Consider the following 15,748-nt stretch of genomic DNA (forward strand, 5'->3'; position numbering starts at 1 on the left):
GGCACCTGTTGCTTTCCTGTGGAATGTTCTACCTCCACCAAGAGTAAAGAGGGAGCTGGAGAAAGAGCTTGCCAGGCCACTCCTGATCCTTTCCCAGCAGTCCTGCTCAAGTGCAGCAGCCTGAGCTGAGCGCCAAAGTGCGAATGTAAGAGCCGTGCGCAGGAAGGGTTGGTGGGAAGGATGATCCAGGAACTACAGGCCTGGCAGCCTGAGCTTGCTGCCGGGGAAGGCCTTGGAGCAGATCCTCCTGAGGGCCAACTCACAGCACTTGCAGGGAACCAGGGCATCTGCTGGACGGTGGGAAAGCTCTGTGGAGGGATGGGGACAGCTGGGGGTCCTGGCAGGCTGTGAGGGCTTCTGTGCGGCTGTTTTAGGGGGGTTGGTATTGGTGGGCGTTGTGGGGAAGGAGTTGCCTGGTAGGTGAGAGGTTTAGGCTGGAATTTGAGTCAGCTTGAATGCAGGTTTGGCACAGCCTTGCTTATAAAGGGCAGAAGGACTAGCTGTGATTTTTTCTGTTAGTGGTCCTGATTCTTTCCCAGGAAAGAAAAGGGGAGAGCTGTACTTTATAAGCCACTGAAATATCTGTAGCAGAAGGAGGATTAGCCATTTTGCAATCTACTCATTTGTTTGGGCTCACTCAGTAACATTGAGTGGACTTCCATTCCTTGTGAGCTTTTATTCCTTCACAGAATTAGGATATTATCATCTCTTCATTGTAAACCATTTGCAAACCAAAGAAAGGCCTTGGTTTTGCCTCTGTGTAGTGTTGTTTCAGAAAGTGACTCTCAAGGAATGATGTTAGGCAAATGAGTTGCTGCTTTGAGAAGGGAAGCAAACTTCCAAGTCTATCACATTCTCAGGCCATGCAGATGAATTTGGGAAGTTTGCAACGTTTTGGAACTACTTGAGTTGACAACTGGGAAGTAAAGCTTTCCTGAATTGAGGATTCTTAAATGCCCTGAGCCCACAGAGCAGGACAGCGTGATTTGCTTGTGGTTTGAGCCATTCCTAACATTCCTGTTGCGCTGTCTTAGACATTTGGGCCAAGGGATTCCTTCCAACCTGGGCCACATTGGGAGGGCTCAGGGCATCCCCAGGGCAGGCGGCAGTGTGTGCAAGGGCCCTTTGTGACACGGTGCAGCATGGTCAATGGTGCCCAAGGATCCTTTGTGACATGTGGTGACTTAGGAGCTGGCGGTGACTCGGCCACGCCACAGTGCTCGGAGCCCGCGACGGGACAGGACGCGCCAGAGCAGTGCCGTGAGGAGCCCCCGCACAGCACACTCGTTTGCGTCTCACCCGGAGCACTTCCGAGGCGTTATTCCTGCAGGTGACCTTGTGGCAAGACCGTGGGACTTGGTGTCCTGTGGCCTTCCCGAGGATTTTCTATTGCAGGTGCACACGCGGCAGGTGCAGTCGCGGGACTTGGTGACCTGAATTGTTTACGAGGAGTCTCCTGTCCTTGTGGCAGGAGCCCTCAGGACCAGAGTGCAGGACTTGCTGTCCTGCAGCCTTCCTGAGGCTTCTTTGTCGTGAGTGTCTTCAAGGCACAACTGCACGACTTGTTGCCTCTCAGCTTTCCTGAGGCATCTCTCTGCTAGGTGCCCTTGAGGCCAGACTCTGCCATGGCAGGTAGATTTCTCGGCCTGTTCAAGGTGTTCAGAGGGAAAAAAAAAGAAAAGCCCTGGAGTTTCCCCAGCACAACAACCTAAAGAACTGGACCCGTTTCATCCAATGCAAGATGGTGAGTGGCACAGCTGGGCCACAGGGCTGATGGCTGTTGCCAGCTTGGCCCCATCCCATCCCATCCCATCCCATCCCATCCCATCCCATCCCATCCCATCCCATCCCATCCCATCCCATCCCATCCCATCCCATCCCATCCCATCCCATCCCACTGTGTCATGGCCAGGGACAGGACAGAAGAGGGGCCGGGCAGACACCCGCAGTGGCCGTGCTCCATCCTCTGGGGCTGTCCCTGCCCAGGCAGTGCAGGGCTGGCCTGTGTTCTCCGGCCTCTCCCGCAGCCCCTCAGCTCTGGCTGCGCTCGCTCTTTGCCAGGTGCAGCCACGGACCAGTCACAGGAGCAGGAACCCACCCGTGGCAGCTTCCGCAGAACACTGAAGGTACCCACAGCCATCCCACCTGGGCTGGGCCTGCTGTCACTGCTCAGCCCAGCACAGTGCTTGGAGCATGCCATGGAACTTGCCTCTCTTCGCTGTCCCTTGTTCTCCTGCAGATGTTCCGAAAGTTCCTACGCATTCGACGTAGAAATTCAAACACCACAGCAACAGAGAGCACAGCCAAGCATGACTCCAGGGTGACTGAGCTGCAGGCAGAGCCTCATGTCAGCCCAGAGTCGCCTGAGTGCTCAAACGAATCTGGCACAGCAAGGAATGATGACAGGGCAAAGGCTGACACGGCAGTGACTGAGGACGTGGCCATCCCAAACGCGGACACCAGAGAGACTCGGGGCATTGCAAATACTGACACTGCTCCCACTGCCACTCTGAGCCAAGAACTCATCCTGGACTATTTCAAGAACCCTTTTGTTTCATCTCAGCAGCCAGTAAGCAGCCTGGGCCAGGGCTCGAGGCCTCACAGGATTGGGTCCCCACTCACGTCATGGTCACTGAGACCCCTCAGTCTTTGAGGCCAGCACATTGTGGCAGGGAGGGAAACACTTCTTGGGGGAAGCTGGGGAGTTGCTCCATTGGACAGTGCTCCAAGTCTTCCCCACTCCAGGTGCCAGCCATGGTGAAAAGCATTCACCAGAGTCTCGAGTCCCACGTTACTATGGATGCCAGGCTGCGCACTGTCATTTGGAGGCTGGCTGGAGAACACCCTGCTGACGTGGTGCTGACCCTCCTGCGCTGTGCCCAACGTGTGACAGGTACGGGGCCCACGTGCCTTGAGAGCTCAGGGCTCACCAGCCTTTAGGGCCCATCGCCCTGTACAGCCTGTCCAATGGGGTCTGCCAGACAGGCGGAGACGGTCCAGGACCCTCAGGCCCCTCTGTTTCCTGAGCTCTGTTTCCTTCCCTGCCCCTCAGGGCACTGGGGCTCTGTCACCTGGGCCCCACGGCTGTACAGGGCATGGTACTGTGACTGAGACCCCCCTGACACAGAGCTCTGATCCCACAGAGCTGCTGCAAGGATGTGGAGAGCCATAGCTTCATCGGGACCCACAGTGGAGAAGGTGCTGCCAGTCCTGCTCTGTGTGATGAAGGGTTGGCCTGTGCACAGCATGTGCACCTCTGATGGGGACAACAAAGACGTTTTTGCCCTGGCTGTGAGTTTCTGGAACTGGCCTCTGCTCGCTCCCCAGCCACGTCTCCAGCAGCTCTCCATCCTCTCCATGCCTCAGGCACTGGGCTGAAACCTGGGCTAGGGACAGGCTCAGGGGGCACCAGGCCCGCTGCTCCCCCTGCCTCTCCCCTCAGGCCCTGCCCCATGGACACCTCGGCACTGAGTGCTGTCTCGGGCTGCTTCTTTTGCAGGCAACTCTGGTCATCTGGCTAATTGTGCCTCAGTGCCACAAGGCAATGATCCTTTATTCCTCCCACCTCTTTGTGGCTCTGCTCTTCCACATTGTCATCACCACACAGGAGATGCCAGAGGAAGTCGATAACTTCTGGAGAGCGTGCCAGGAGCAACACCGCCTTCCCTGCAAGCCCAACAGGTCCCAGTCCTCCTGTCCTTCCAATGCGCTTGCAGCTAGCACCAGTGCTCCCAGTGTGACCTGGACTTTGCTCTGCACACAGGTTTGCAGTGCAGGCCATGAAGGCTCTGCTCTTCTGTCTGCAGTATGAGCCTGAGGTGATGGCCATGGAGCGCAAGCGTGGCTGGGACACGCTGCTCTGTGCTGACACCCAGCACTATGCCGCGGGTCTGCTGGCCAGGTGAGACCCTCCCCCCCATTTCCCCTCTGCCCCCAACATTTGTGCTCTGTTCCCGGGGTGCCCCACACAGTTCTTGTGGTCATAGGCCACAGGGCCTTGTCTCCAACGGACAGCCAAGCAGACTGGAAAAGGCTGGGAGAGGAGGTGCCCAGAAGGGGCAGCCTCCCAAAGTGAGCACATCCCCTCCAGGGATGCTGGGCAAAGACTGGATCTCTGTGAGTCAGTTCTGAGAGAGGTCTGCCTGCCCACCTCAGTGTCTTGGTGCCTTTTCCCCCTGCCAGGGAGATGCGCCGTGTCTCCCTCTCCTTGTGTTCTGGGATTGCACGCCGCCTGCTTGGGCAGCTCAGCAGGGAAGAGCTACGCTGGGATCTGCCTTTCCTGGCATTCCTTGTGGAGGTGAGCCTGATGGCCAGTGCTGCCTCGCTGAGCTGCCTCTCAGCTCTCTGCCCTCTCCTAGACACAGCTGCCTGGGACAGTGCCCGTGCCCTGTGCTGCTGCCTGGGCCCAGCCCTGAGCGGTTCCGGGCTCCTGCCGGCTGGTCCCCTGTCACTGCCCTGTGCCTTCCAGGTCCTGGACTGCTTGGATTTGACTAAATGTGCTGACAGCATCCTTGAAATCATGTCAAGGCATGTGCAGGGCAAGTGCAGGGACAGGCGTCACCTGGTGCTCAGAGGCCTTGTGGTGCTCAGCAAGGATCCCTCGATGGTGAGAAGGGGGCAGCGGCTGAAGCTGCGCTGGGGAAAGCAGCCCCTTGGGCTGGCTGGGCTTCAGGAGCTGAGGCAGATAGCTCCCAGCTCTTCTGCCTCACCTCCCCGAGTTCTTCAGGACAAGCCTTTGTCCTGTGGGCCCTGTGGCAGTTGGGTGGGGTTGTAGTGCCAGGGCAATGGTGGTGGTGCAGCCGTTCATGGCTTCACAGCACAGCCTTGTGTTCCACACAGGCCAGAAAAATGTGTAGCCTGTCTCAAAGCCTTCTGGAGCTGCTGCGTGATGCAGATGGAGAGGTGGTTGGCATGACCCTCCGCGTGTTCACGAATGTGCTCCAGGACAAAGACATCCTGATATCCAACACCACTGCCCTGAAGCTGGCCGAGGCGCTCCTGGCACTCTTTGACAACGTAAGGCTCTGTGTCCTCAGCCACAGACATTGGCTGCTGCCCAGAAACTTTGTGCCTGTGGGTTATTTGAGCCATTGTTCAGGAGGCTGGAGTAGTTGGTGCCAAGGTTTTTTCCTTTCCTCCAGGACAACGGACATGTGCAGCTGCTCTCCCTTGACCTCTTCTGCAAGGTGATGGAATTGGTAGTAGATGAGGGGAAAAAGCCTCTGAAGTCAAGTGTGTGCCAAAGCCTACCCCCACTTTTATTCCACTGCCATGATGAAAATCGGCGTGTGGCTGAGGTGAGGACTCGTGGGCTGCTGGTGCATCCCTGGCAGGGGGCTCGGCTGCCTCCCGCTCTGGTGCCTGGCGGCTGCAGCCTCTCCAGGCCTTGGCACAGGGACGCGGGTCCTGTGCCCTGGGCTGCGGTGCCATCTCCACATCTCTGCTGCTCTCCAGGCCTCTCGGGAAACGCTGCATTGTGCGGCCAAATTCCTGAAGAGGAAGAATCTCGTACAACTGCTGAAGACAGAGAAGCTGTGGCAATTCGCCGAGCGCCTGGTAAGGCCGGCCTGGAAGGCGCAGCCTCAGCCGGGTAGAAGCCCCCTGAGCGCGGCGCTCACTGTGTGCGGCCGGCAGCTGTGGCCCTGCCCAGCGCTGCACCCAGGGGCCGCACGGGCTCTGCTCCCGGCTCCTGCTGCCCCGAGCCGGGTGCCGATGGAGCCCCGGCCCAGCGGGGCTGCAGGGCGGGGCGGGCCGGCACCGCGGCTCCCCGGGCACAGCCGGCCCTGTGCCCCTGCAGAGCCCGGCGCAGCGGCTGCTGGCCGCGCCTCAGGGCCGTGCGGGCAGGGGAGGCCGGGGCCGGGCGCGGGCAGCGCCGGGCAAAGGGGCAGAGCCCGCCCCGACCCTTCCCTCCCGCCGCTCTCCGCAGGTGGCAGAGGACAGGAGCCGAGCGGCCGAGCACCTGCGCCAGGCGCTGCCGTACCTGGACAGCCCGCAGGAGCCCCTGCGAGTGGCGGCCCTCAGGTTCATAGGTGAGCCCGGGCTCCCTCCCCTCCCCGCCCCGCCGCAGCTCGGCCCCAGCCCCGCCTGCTGCCCCGGCAGCTTCTGCCGTCCGCGCCCGGCGCCGCGGAGCCCCGCCTGGCCTCGGGGCTGCTGCCGCCCTCCCGCAGCCGTGCCCTGGGGCGGCAGCGTGCGGCAAGGGCCGGGCTGAGTCCTGCGGGCCACGAGGGCGAGTGGCCGCAGGGCTGGCAGCGCCGCGGGCAGGGAGCTGTGCCGCTGGGCAGAGCCGTGACAGGCTCTGTGTTCCCAGGGCTCGCCGGACGGAGCTTGAGGGGGCAGAAGGAAGAGCTGCAGGTGATCAGCGAGGGTGAGTGAGGGCAACAGGCTGTTAGCGGGGCCTGCCGGGGGGAGCTGCAATCACCGGGCAGGGAGCTGCAATCCCTGGCCCGGCTACGGAGGGCTTCGCTCCCTGTGTGGACAGGGGGTGGCGTGGACGGAGCACAGAGAGATTTCAGGGACGTGGGCGGGGGGATTCGTGGCCAGCACCTTGCAGCTGATCCCCTTGGCCCCTCCTCTCCTGTGGCCATGGCAAGAGCTGGCTGGGATGGCCCTGGCAGGAAGGTCTCCCTGGATTCCCACAGATCCGGGCTCTGACCGTGGCTCTGTTCCTCTCTCTTCTAGCTCTTCAAGCCCTGAGGAGAGATGACAGCCCTTCCCAGACAAACACAGGAGATCAAGAGATACTCAACGGAAGAGCTGCAGAACCACGCTCATCTACTGCCTCAGAAGAACCAGCATCTCTTCAAGACCTCCAGATGCCGTGGAAGATGAAGCTACCTTGAGACCAGAAGAGACCAGCTGGAACTCCAGGCACAGCTGATGATTGCCACAGCTGAGCCTGTGGGAAGTTTGTGTGGCTTCAGCCCTCTCCCTGCCTATAGATAGCTCTATCCCTCCAGCCTTCAGACACTGCCCATCCTCTCTTCTTCCCTCCAGTATTCCTCCCTTTTGACTGCTACCTCCCTCCAGTCCTCAGATTGTGCCCATCCCTTTTGTTCCCCTTCAGCTCATCCCTTTGCTTTGCTTTCCATCAATAAAGTTTGGCTTCTTCACTTTGCCTGCATCTCTGTGGAGCTCAAGCGATGCAAATCCAGAGCCCTGGGACACACAGGCCCCTTCTGCCGTTCTGTTCGAAGCCGTGTTCTGTGCAGAGACTCAGAGGAACGAGGGCAGATCAGGCTGGAAAGGTCTCTGCGCTGAAGCTTCAGTTCCACAACACTGTGAAGTTTAAGGTCTTGTCACAAGGCTGATGGCTGCTGCCAGCTTGGCCCCATGCCACCCACTGTGGACGTGGCCAGGGACAGGACGGAAGAGGGGCAGGGCAGACACCCCACAGCAGCCGTGCTCCATCCTCTGGGGCATCCCGGGGCTTTCCCTGCCTGGGGAGTGCAGGGCTGGCCTGTGTTCTCAGAAAGGAACGGTTGATCTTATCCACAGGAAGCAAAATCAGCATCCCTGTTTCCAGATGTCAGGTAGGAGGAGGCGTTTGGCACACCAAAGGCAGCCGGGCTTCTAGGTGGCGGCAGCTTTGGTCTAGCAGAAGTCTTGTGCCGTATGGAATTTTAGCTGGCAGAAACCCACTCCCGGCCAAGGCCCCTGAATAGGAATGGTGGCTATTTTCCACAGGAAATTAATCTCACCATCCCAGTTTCCAGATGTCACTTAGGAGAAGGCATTTGACAGTCCAATGGCAGCCATGGTCCGAGCATATGGCAGCTTTGGTCTGGGAGAAATCCTGCACCCTATGAAATTTTAGCAGGTGGAAGCCCAGTCCCAGTTAGAGGCCCCTGGATATCAACATTGGCTCTTTTCCATGGGAAACAAAACTCACCATCCCAGTTTCCTGATGTCAGTTGAGAGGAAACATTTGGTGCAACAAAGGCAGCCACTGTCTTAGGAGGTGGCATCTTTACAGGGCACACGCCCACAGATTTTTCTCTCTCGAGGCTTCAGAGAGTGCAACCTCCTTTTATCCTTAACTCCCGGCCACACTTTGCTCTCTTCCCTTCCCCGTTAGCCAAGGTACTCGGAAGATACAGCCTTCCCAACCCGTGTACCCCATATTTCCCCTTGAATCTGGCATTTCTTCCCCAAGTTCAGAAGTTCAGCCTTGTGCAGACTCTTGTCTGGTTCAGGAGCCAAGCTGTCTGGGCCCAGTAACAAACCTGCTGCCCAAAGCTGGTAGAAGCTTTGCAACCCATTTCAAAGACCCTAACAGCCATCCCTTCACCCATGAAATGATTTGTAAAGACGTTAGCACACATCTTTCCTCTCACATTGATGTTTCCTCTGCTGGTAACAGACTTTTAAACCCATCCTTTGGCCTGACCTCTCTGCTGTAGTTCCGTGGACAGAGCCTGTTGTCTCTTCCCCCTTCCATGGGCAGACCAGTGTTCAGCCATCTCCAGGACAGCAGGGCCCCACCCCACGTCACCGTGACCTAGGAAGACAAAAACCATCACTCCAAATGTCCCCCATCCTCCTTCTTCCCAGGCATGTGGCTCTGCCAGTGGGGTTTGCTGCTGGTTGCCACAGGAAAAAGAAGACTACTGTGATACTGTGGGGCTCAATGGAGCCAAACATCCATTGTGTCACTACAGAGCCTCACAGAACCAAGAGTCCAGGGTGACACAACAAGGCCTTGTAGAACCAAGGAGTCCAAAGGCCTAAAACAGATCTTGTATGGCTCTGCCTTGGAAAGAGAAACCTCCTTGGCACACACTTAAGGGGAGTGTCTGTTTGTAATGGGGAAACTCAGGTGTTTTAGATTGCTTCAAAATGAGAAAAGGAAGAAAACCCCTGTTTCCCTGAATGCTGCCAGTTCTCCAACCAAAGCAGATCCCAGGTGAGTGAGGACAGACAGGATGGGGCTGGGCAATGTGGAGCAAGGTTGTCCACACTGGATCAGACCTCAAGGTAGAGCTTCTCTGAGCAGGCCAGACCTCTTGAGGAGAGACCTTGGATCAATACCAATCACAGAACGCTGCACTCAAATCTGCTCTGAAGAGAAACAGTAATAAAAGACACTCTTTAAAATAGGAACACTTATTTCTAAGAAGTTTTTTGAAATATTTCTCCATAACTCTAGAATAAAACCTTCCTAATCAACTGCACTGGACCAGAGGGAAAAGAGAGGCAGAGCCATGGTTTGTCAGGACTTACTTGATCCCAGTGAGCCCCGTGGTGCATTTGGTGCTGAGCCCTGGAACCTCAGGGCCTGAGAGGAGATGGCACCAACCTTTCCAGGAGCCCCAGTCAGAAGAAAAACCCAAAGTGGCTCGAGGCATTAATGGGTCCCACTGAGGTCCGTGCCAAACACAGGCTCCTCATGGACTCCTTGAAGGTGAGAACTGGAGGCCATGACTGCCCAAAAACCTCTCAGAGACTCAGAAAATGTTATAAATAGATATGCCAGATTTGTCCAATTAATCAAAACAACAAGGTTAAATTTAGCAGCAATTTATTAATAACAGCAATTGTATATAAATTAATACAATCAAAATATATTAGTTACATATATTTAAGAAAATAAAAAATCTGGCAGTGAGTAATTTAGTCTAATTGAGGTTTGGTTCAAATAAAGCACAAGCAACACTGACTGGGGGTATGGGTGGGGCCCTTCCTCTCACACCGTACCAAACCAATTAAGCTAAAAATCTCACTTATATACTGTTTACTAATACATATTAATACAGAAGCTTCTGGTAAGCTCCCCCTCATTTCTATTCCTAAAATCTACGTCACTATGTTGTGTTGCACATGCTGCACCAGCGGTCGGGGGTCTCTCTCCTTTTGGGGTCTTGTTTCCGATGAAGGCTCTGGGTCTTCCTCAGTGTTCCCTGACTGGCCTTGCAGGTAGCGCAGGCACACTAAGCTTAGGGTTATATAATTAAATATATGTTCCCACAACAGGCCTTAGTCCAGCATCCAGTGCCTGGAATGATCCCAATTTGGCCCAATTCAAGGTCAAAAGTTTTATTTCTAGTTGCTGTTCTTAGACCTATATCCTTACTATCCTCACTCCCACTAAACATCTGGAGGATGATTTCATCTGCTTTGTTTAACCATTTCCTTTATCCTTTCTGCTTTATAACAATTAAATACAATTTTTCTACTGATTATAAAGCAACAATTTTGCTAATGTAGTTGCAATTTAACTAGCACAAATCACATTTATAACAATCCTCCATTTTCTCTTTTTATCATATTGATTCAAAAAAAAAAGCTACATCTTGGTATTTTCTATATCTCAAATAACTCTGACTTTTAGATTTCTTTATATCAACTTCTAATTCCAATTCTATGGCAATTTCTTGCATCAAATTTAGAAAAAGGTTTTTATTTGAAGTTGGCAAATCCCAGTTGCCATAGTGCTGGTTTTAATTGTTTACATAGCTCATTTAGTTCCCTTAACTCTTGTCCTCTGAACTTTTCTTTATCCCTTTTTATTTCTTTTTGGCTTTCAATTATTTTCTTATTGGGCCCCTTTTCATTCTCATCTTTTTCAAAACAAAAGAAATTTTCATATCTAAAATAAAACTAATCACTGTTAGGATAAGGAGCTCGCCTCTTAAATCCTAAATTCCTTTTTACTCAATACATAGCATTTATTCCTAAAAAAAACTTTTGTGATCGTAACAGGCAGTACTAACATATGGATGTGCCACAAAAACTGATTCCATCTTATCCCTGACTCACATAGAGCGATTGCATTTGTCATAGGGATCGGGAATAGTTTGTTTCTTTATTGCTGGCTCTTGTGCTGCTTGTTTTGGATTCTGTTCCATGCAGTCTTATGGCTTTGGCCAGTTGCCAGGGGTGAGCACAGTGAAAATCCTCAGGACTTTTAACCTTCTACCTTTTCCTCAAGGCCCCTTGGGTTGCAGCTAAGGGCCGAGATGTCCATCTTCTCGGTAGCAAAGTTTTTTATCCTGGGATTCATTTGCCACCCTTGGCCTCATAAAGCTTGTAGGAGCCATTTTAACTTTTTCTCTTCCAAGGATGGCATAAATTATTTGTAGTTTTGCAGCACTGTCCTGTCTTATTTCTTTCCCTAAATTGATCAGTTATACTTTTTTTTCTTAATCCACTAAAGCTCCGGAGATATTCCAACTACAACAAAATTTGTTTTCATATACAGTTCAGTTAACAGTTCAAAAAAAAAATCACTAAAATATCTTTCTAAAGTTAACTGTTGGCATACACAACCTAAACAAACTAAACAAATCAATTGTCTCTCTTTTTCTTTAGCCTTAGTTATTTTCTATCATAAATTAAAACAACACGTACCAACAACACAAATGCTTTAAGTCACAGTTAGTACAATCCCAGTGTGTTAACTGTTTTTGGACCCTCTTAATAACAGGTGTTACCAGTCCCTTTTTCTGGAGTTGCAGTTCCTCAAATAAATCAGTTAGTGTTGACTGCCAGAGGCTCCTGAGGAGTTTTTCAATTCACCTGGGCCATTTTCATTGATCAAACAGGCATCTAATTCTTTTTCATCAGCGCTGTTCTTCCTCCAGGCTCAACGAGGTTGCCGTCGGCAGATAATTCAAAACGTCTGAATTTCAATCATGCACCTCTCAAAACAATTTTAAATTAATATTTCGAACAGTAATGCTATAGAATAACATTTTTCACCATATATATAAAAAATACATCCCACTTTGGTCCCAAGGTACAGTGGTTTTATGCCAATTTCATATACACTGTAGCCTTTGGGCACCAAATATCTTCTTTAGACTTAAAATGAATTCATTACAATTATTAAGTATGTTTTTAAACCCAAATGAAAAGGTTTTAATCAATTTTTTAGTTCTTTTTAATTTTATATTTAGGTGTTGAAATAATTTTTCAATCTTTATTTTGTATCAGCCCTTTTACCCATGAAGCATGAGTTCAGGTTTTTGTTTTTTGTTTGTTTGTGGTTTGTTTTTGTTTTTGGTTTTTTTTGTTTTGTTTTTGTTTTTTTTTTCTCCTTCTAACATTTTACCAACAAATACTGTCCTGGTCAGATAGAATGTATTGAAAAATCAAGAGAAGTTGTTTGAGCTGAAATGTCTTTTTCTTTTAATTCTTTCAAATTGTTTGCAGTGGTTATAATATACCCCTGTTTAAGCTGTAGCCTAAGCCACAGAAAATGCTTTTACCTACTGAGTTATGATGTACTATAACTAGCAGATATTTTCTCCTGCCTATTCTGGTTAACTTGGTAAAATGAACTTTGATTCTTTTCTTTTTCGAACGGCCTATAGGCTGTTCAACTGCCTCCAAAGGGAAGACTCCTTAGCCCTTTTTTGTTCACTTTCTGACATGTAAGTCATCTTTGACTAATTTGTCTCCTAATTTCAAATATTCCTATACACTCATAAAATTTTAAAAAGGGCTCACAAAGTGCCCTTGTTCCCCAGTGAGTCTTTCTATGTATGTTGCTTAGGATCTGTCATCAAAAGATTTTGGTACTACTATTCTACCATCGGACAAAATCCATTCTCCTTCTGTCAGAGTTTCTCCTAGCTCTTTAATAGCTTCTATCTCTGCTAAGAAAAGTATGGGGTTTCATTTTGTGTTTCTGCCTCCTGAAAAGTTATCATTGCACTGTTGTTTTCTCTTAGGGCAGCCTTTTCTGCTTCATTCTCAGCCAAACTATTTCCTCTTACTTCAATCTCTCTTTGTTTGCGGTTACTTGTGTTTTCTGGACTGCTGCCATTAGAATCCTGGCTTCTATTTTTCTGTCTCTTCTTATCTCTTCTAACATATACTTTTTGTGCTTCCCTTAACAATTCCTGAAGTCCCCTATCCTACCAATTTTCTAATTTTTCCAGCTTCTTCCTGATGTCCTTCCAAGACTTAGTTATGAATTGTGTTTTTAAAAGAACCTGCCCTGCTGCTGAATCAGGGTCTATGCCTGACTATAATTGTAAATTATTTCTTAGTCTTTTTAGCCATTTTATATTGTGTATTCATCCTTTTCTTGGTGCTCACTCAGGGCTTTCCCCATAGTATTTAGTCACCTGGGCACTGTTCTTTGCATTTCTCGGATAATTATCCACCCAAAATCCCTTATATTCTGCCTATGTTCTGGCCTCTGACCATCTTTATTTCGAGCTCTTATTCTTAACTGTCTCATTATTTCTCCCTCTTTCTTTATAAATAATATTCCTAAAATAGCCTGCAATTTTTCCTCCTAGCTAAGAGGTTCTTTAAAATGTAGATTTAAAGCCTGACAAATCCAATTTTCAAATGATTCAAGTTCTGGCCAGTATAAGTTTTTTGCATTAATTTTTTTCCTTTGTTCATGCAATTATACAATAATAGATCAGTTTCTGCTTTGGGATTCCCTTGCATCCCTGTACCGTAACATGATCCCCAGTGGACTGTTCCTGAGGAATACTGCTCCCCTTCTGGGAGCTCCCCTCTTGGTTCCCAGGCACACCGGGTTCTCGCGAATTTTTCTCATAATTTGCAACCCCTGGATCACAGGTCTTACTCTTCCCTTGACCCATCTCTGGCAGCAACACGCTAAGAAATCCCCTATTCCTTAGTCTCCATCACTCTCCCTCACTCGTGTCGTGGTTCAACTCCCTCACTCAATATTTGCAGTATTTCATCCTTTACCAACTACCAGCTCCACTCTTAAGTCCTTAATTTCCCTTTTTATTCTCCCTCCCTTCTCTTTCTGGCTACTTTCTGCGAACCTTCTAATCACTTACTATTTTCCATCTATTTTTCCCCTTCCAAAAGATAAGTGAACCAACTCAGTCACTCCCTTCCTAGTTAACGCCTTCGAGCGTTAGCTCCCTTTTCTTTAAAAACTTTCACACAGCCGCCCACCTTACCCAACCCCGTGGCACTTACAGCCCCTTTTCCCACGCGGTTCTTGTGCACAAGATATTTTACGGGTACTCCACCACTTGCCAGCACTCCCCCGGGAGCCTTTTTGCACACCTCCTTTCACTACCTTATTTTGCTTATGCTTTATTTAAATGTGGAGCTCCTTCTCCAAGACAGCTTGGTCTAGTCTCAGGACCACCTTAACAACTGGTGGGGAGTTCCTTCCCAAAACAAGCCACTCTTCCCTTGGGCTGGAGTTCCCGGCCAATGCACCAAATTTTTATAAATGGATAAGTTTGATTTGTCCAATTAATCGAAACAAGGTTAAATTTAGCAGCAATTTATTAATAATAACAGCAATTGTCTATAAATGAATACAATCAAAGTATATTAGTTACATATATTTTAGTAAATACAAAATCTGGCAGTGAGTAATTTAGTCTAATTGAGGTTTGGTTCGAATAAAGCATAAGCAAAATTGACTGGGGATACACCGACTGGGGCTACAGGTAGGGCCCTTCTTCTCACACTGTACCAAACCAATTAAGCTAAAAATCCCATTTATATACTGTTTACTAATACGTATTAATATGGAATCTTCTGGTAAGCTCATCCTCGTTTCTATTCCTAAAATCTACGTCACTATGTTGTGTTGCACATGCTGCACCAGCGGTCGGGGGTCTCTCTCCTTTCGGGATCTTGTTTCCGATGAAGGCTCTGGGTCTTCCTCAGTGTTCGCTCTTTGACCTTGCAGGTTGCGCAGGCACATTATGCTTAGGGTTATATAATTAAGCCTATGTTCTCATAACAAGCCTTGTCCAAGTGTCCAATGCATGGAATGATCCCAATTTGGCCCAGTTCAAGGTCAAAAGTTTTATTTCTAGTTGCTGTTCTTAGACCTATATCCTTACTATCCTCACTCCCACTAAGCATCTGGAGGATGATTCCATCTGCCTTGTTTAACCATTTCCTTTATCCTTTTTGCTTTATAACAATTAAATACAATTTTTCTACTGATTATAAAGCAACAATTTTGCTAATATAGTTACAATTTAATTAGCACGAATCACATTTATAACAGTACCATTCTCGAATTTTTGAGGTACCATTTCCAAGTGTTTTGGGGGACCATTCCCAGGGTTTTTGGGGGATCATTCCTGGGTTTTTGGGAGAAATGTTTGTAAATTTTTGAGGAATATTTCTGAATTATTGAGGGAACATTCCGGAATTTTCCTGGGACCATTCCTGGATTTTTGAGGACCATTCCTGGATTTTTTAGGAATCATTCCTGGGTTTTTGGGGAACATTCCTGGGCTTTCTGAGGGAACATTTCTGAATTTTGGGGAGCATTTCTGAATTTTTGAAGTACCATTCCCAGATTGTTTTGGGGACCATTCCCAGATGTTTTGGGGTACCATTCCCAGGCATTTTGGAGTACCATTCCCGGTTTTTGGGCTGTCCCTGAGCCCGTTCCCCTGTGCCAGGTTCCTGGGGTTCAAGGAGCTGCTCCTGGTGCCCGGCGCCACAACATCCCCTTGGTGGAGTTGGACACCGAGGTGCAGGCGGGCACCCAGAGCAACGCCACAAAGATCTCCTTCACCAAAAAGTAACCCAAATCCGCAAAAAAATTGCCTGGAATACCTGAAAACTTTCCCAAAACACCCCAAATCCCAGAGAAACGCCTCAAAACCACCCCTGAATACCCCCAAAACTGCCCCAAAACACCCCAAAATCCCAGGGAAATGCCTCAAAACCACCACTCAATACCCCAAAACTGCCCAGAAAAGCCCCAAATCCCTTCAGGCCGCCCCAAAATCCAATGGAAACACCTCAAAATCCCATAGAAACCCTCTTAAAT

General features: G+C 50.0%; 1 protein-coding gene and 1 pseudogene across 2 annotated transcripts; one reads left to right on the forward strand and one right to left on the reverse strand.

Moving 5' to 3' along the window:
* LOC130266042 (zinc finger protein 883-like) overlaps positions 1–15,748 on the reverse strand; it is a 222,077-nt pseudogene that overhangs the window by 180,302 nt on the left and 26,027 nt on the right.
* On the forward strand, positions 1,178–7,119 carry LOC130266117 (maestro heat-like repeat-containing protein family member 6). 2 transcript variants are annotated; one of them, XM_056515447.1, is made up of 15 exons: positions 1,178–1,744; positions 2,062–2,126; positions 2,240–2,569; positions 2,746–2,893; positions 3,144–3,291; positions 3,500–3,681; positions 3,764–3,901; positions 4,183–4,297; positions 4,469–4,606; positions 4,840–5,016; positions 5,142–5,297; positions 5,455–5,556; positions 5,927–6,029; positions 6,308–6,364; positions 6,679–7,119. In XM_056515447.1, the coding sequence occupies exons 5-15, from the start codon at positions 3,157–3,159 to the stop codon at positions 6,837–6,839; spliced, it is 1,464 nt and encodes a 487-aa protein (XP_056371422.1). In that variant the 5' UTR covers positions 1,178–1,744; positions 2,062–2,126; positions 2,240–2,569; positions 2,746–2,893; positions 3,144–3,156; the 3' UTR covers positions 6,840–7,119. The 2 variants fall into 2 exon arrangements, with proteins under 2 accessions (XP_056371422.1, XP_056371423.1); XM_056515448.1 differs by having other exon boundaries at positions 1,184–1,744; positions 2,731–2,893.

The sequence above is a fragment of the Oenanthe melanoleuca genome, unplaced genomic scaffold, assembly GCF_029582105.1.
Source record: "Oenanthe melanoleuca isolate GR-GAL-2019-014 unplaced genomic scaffold, OMel1.0 S001, whole genome shotgun sequence".
NCBI classification, from domain to species: Eukaryota; Metazoa; Chordata; class Aves; order Passeriformes; family Muscicapidae; genus Oenanthe; species Oenanthe melanoleuca.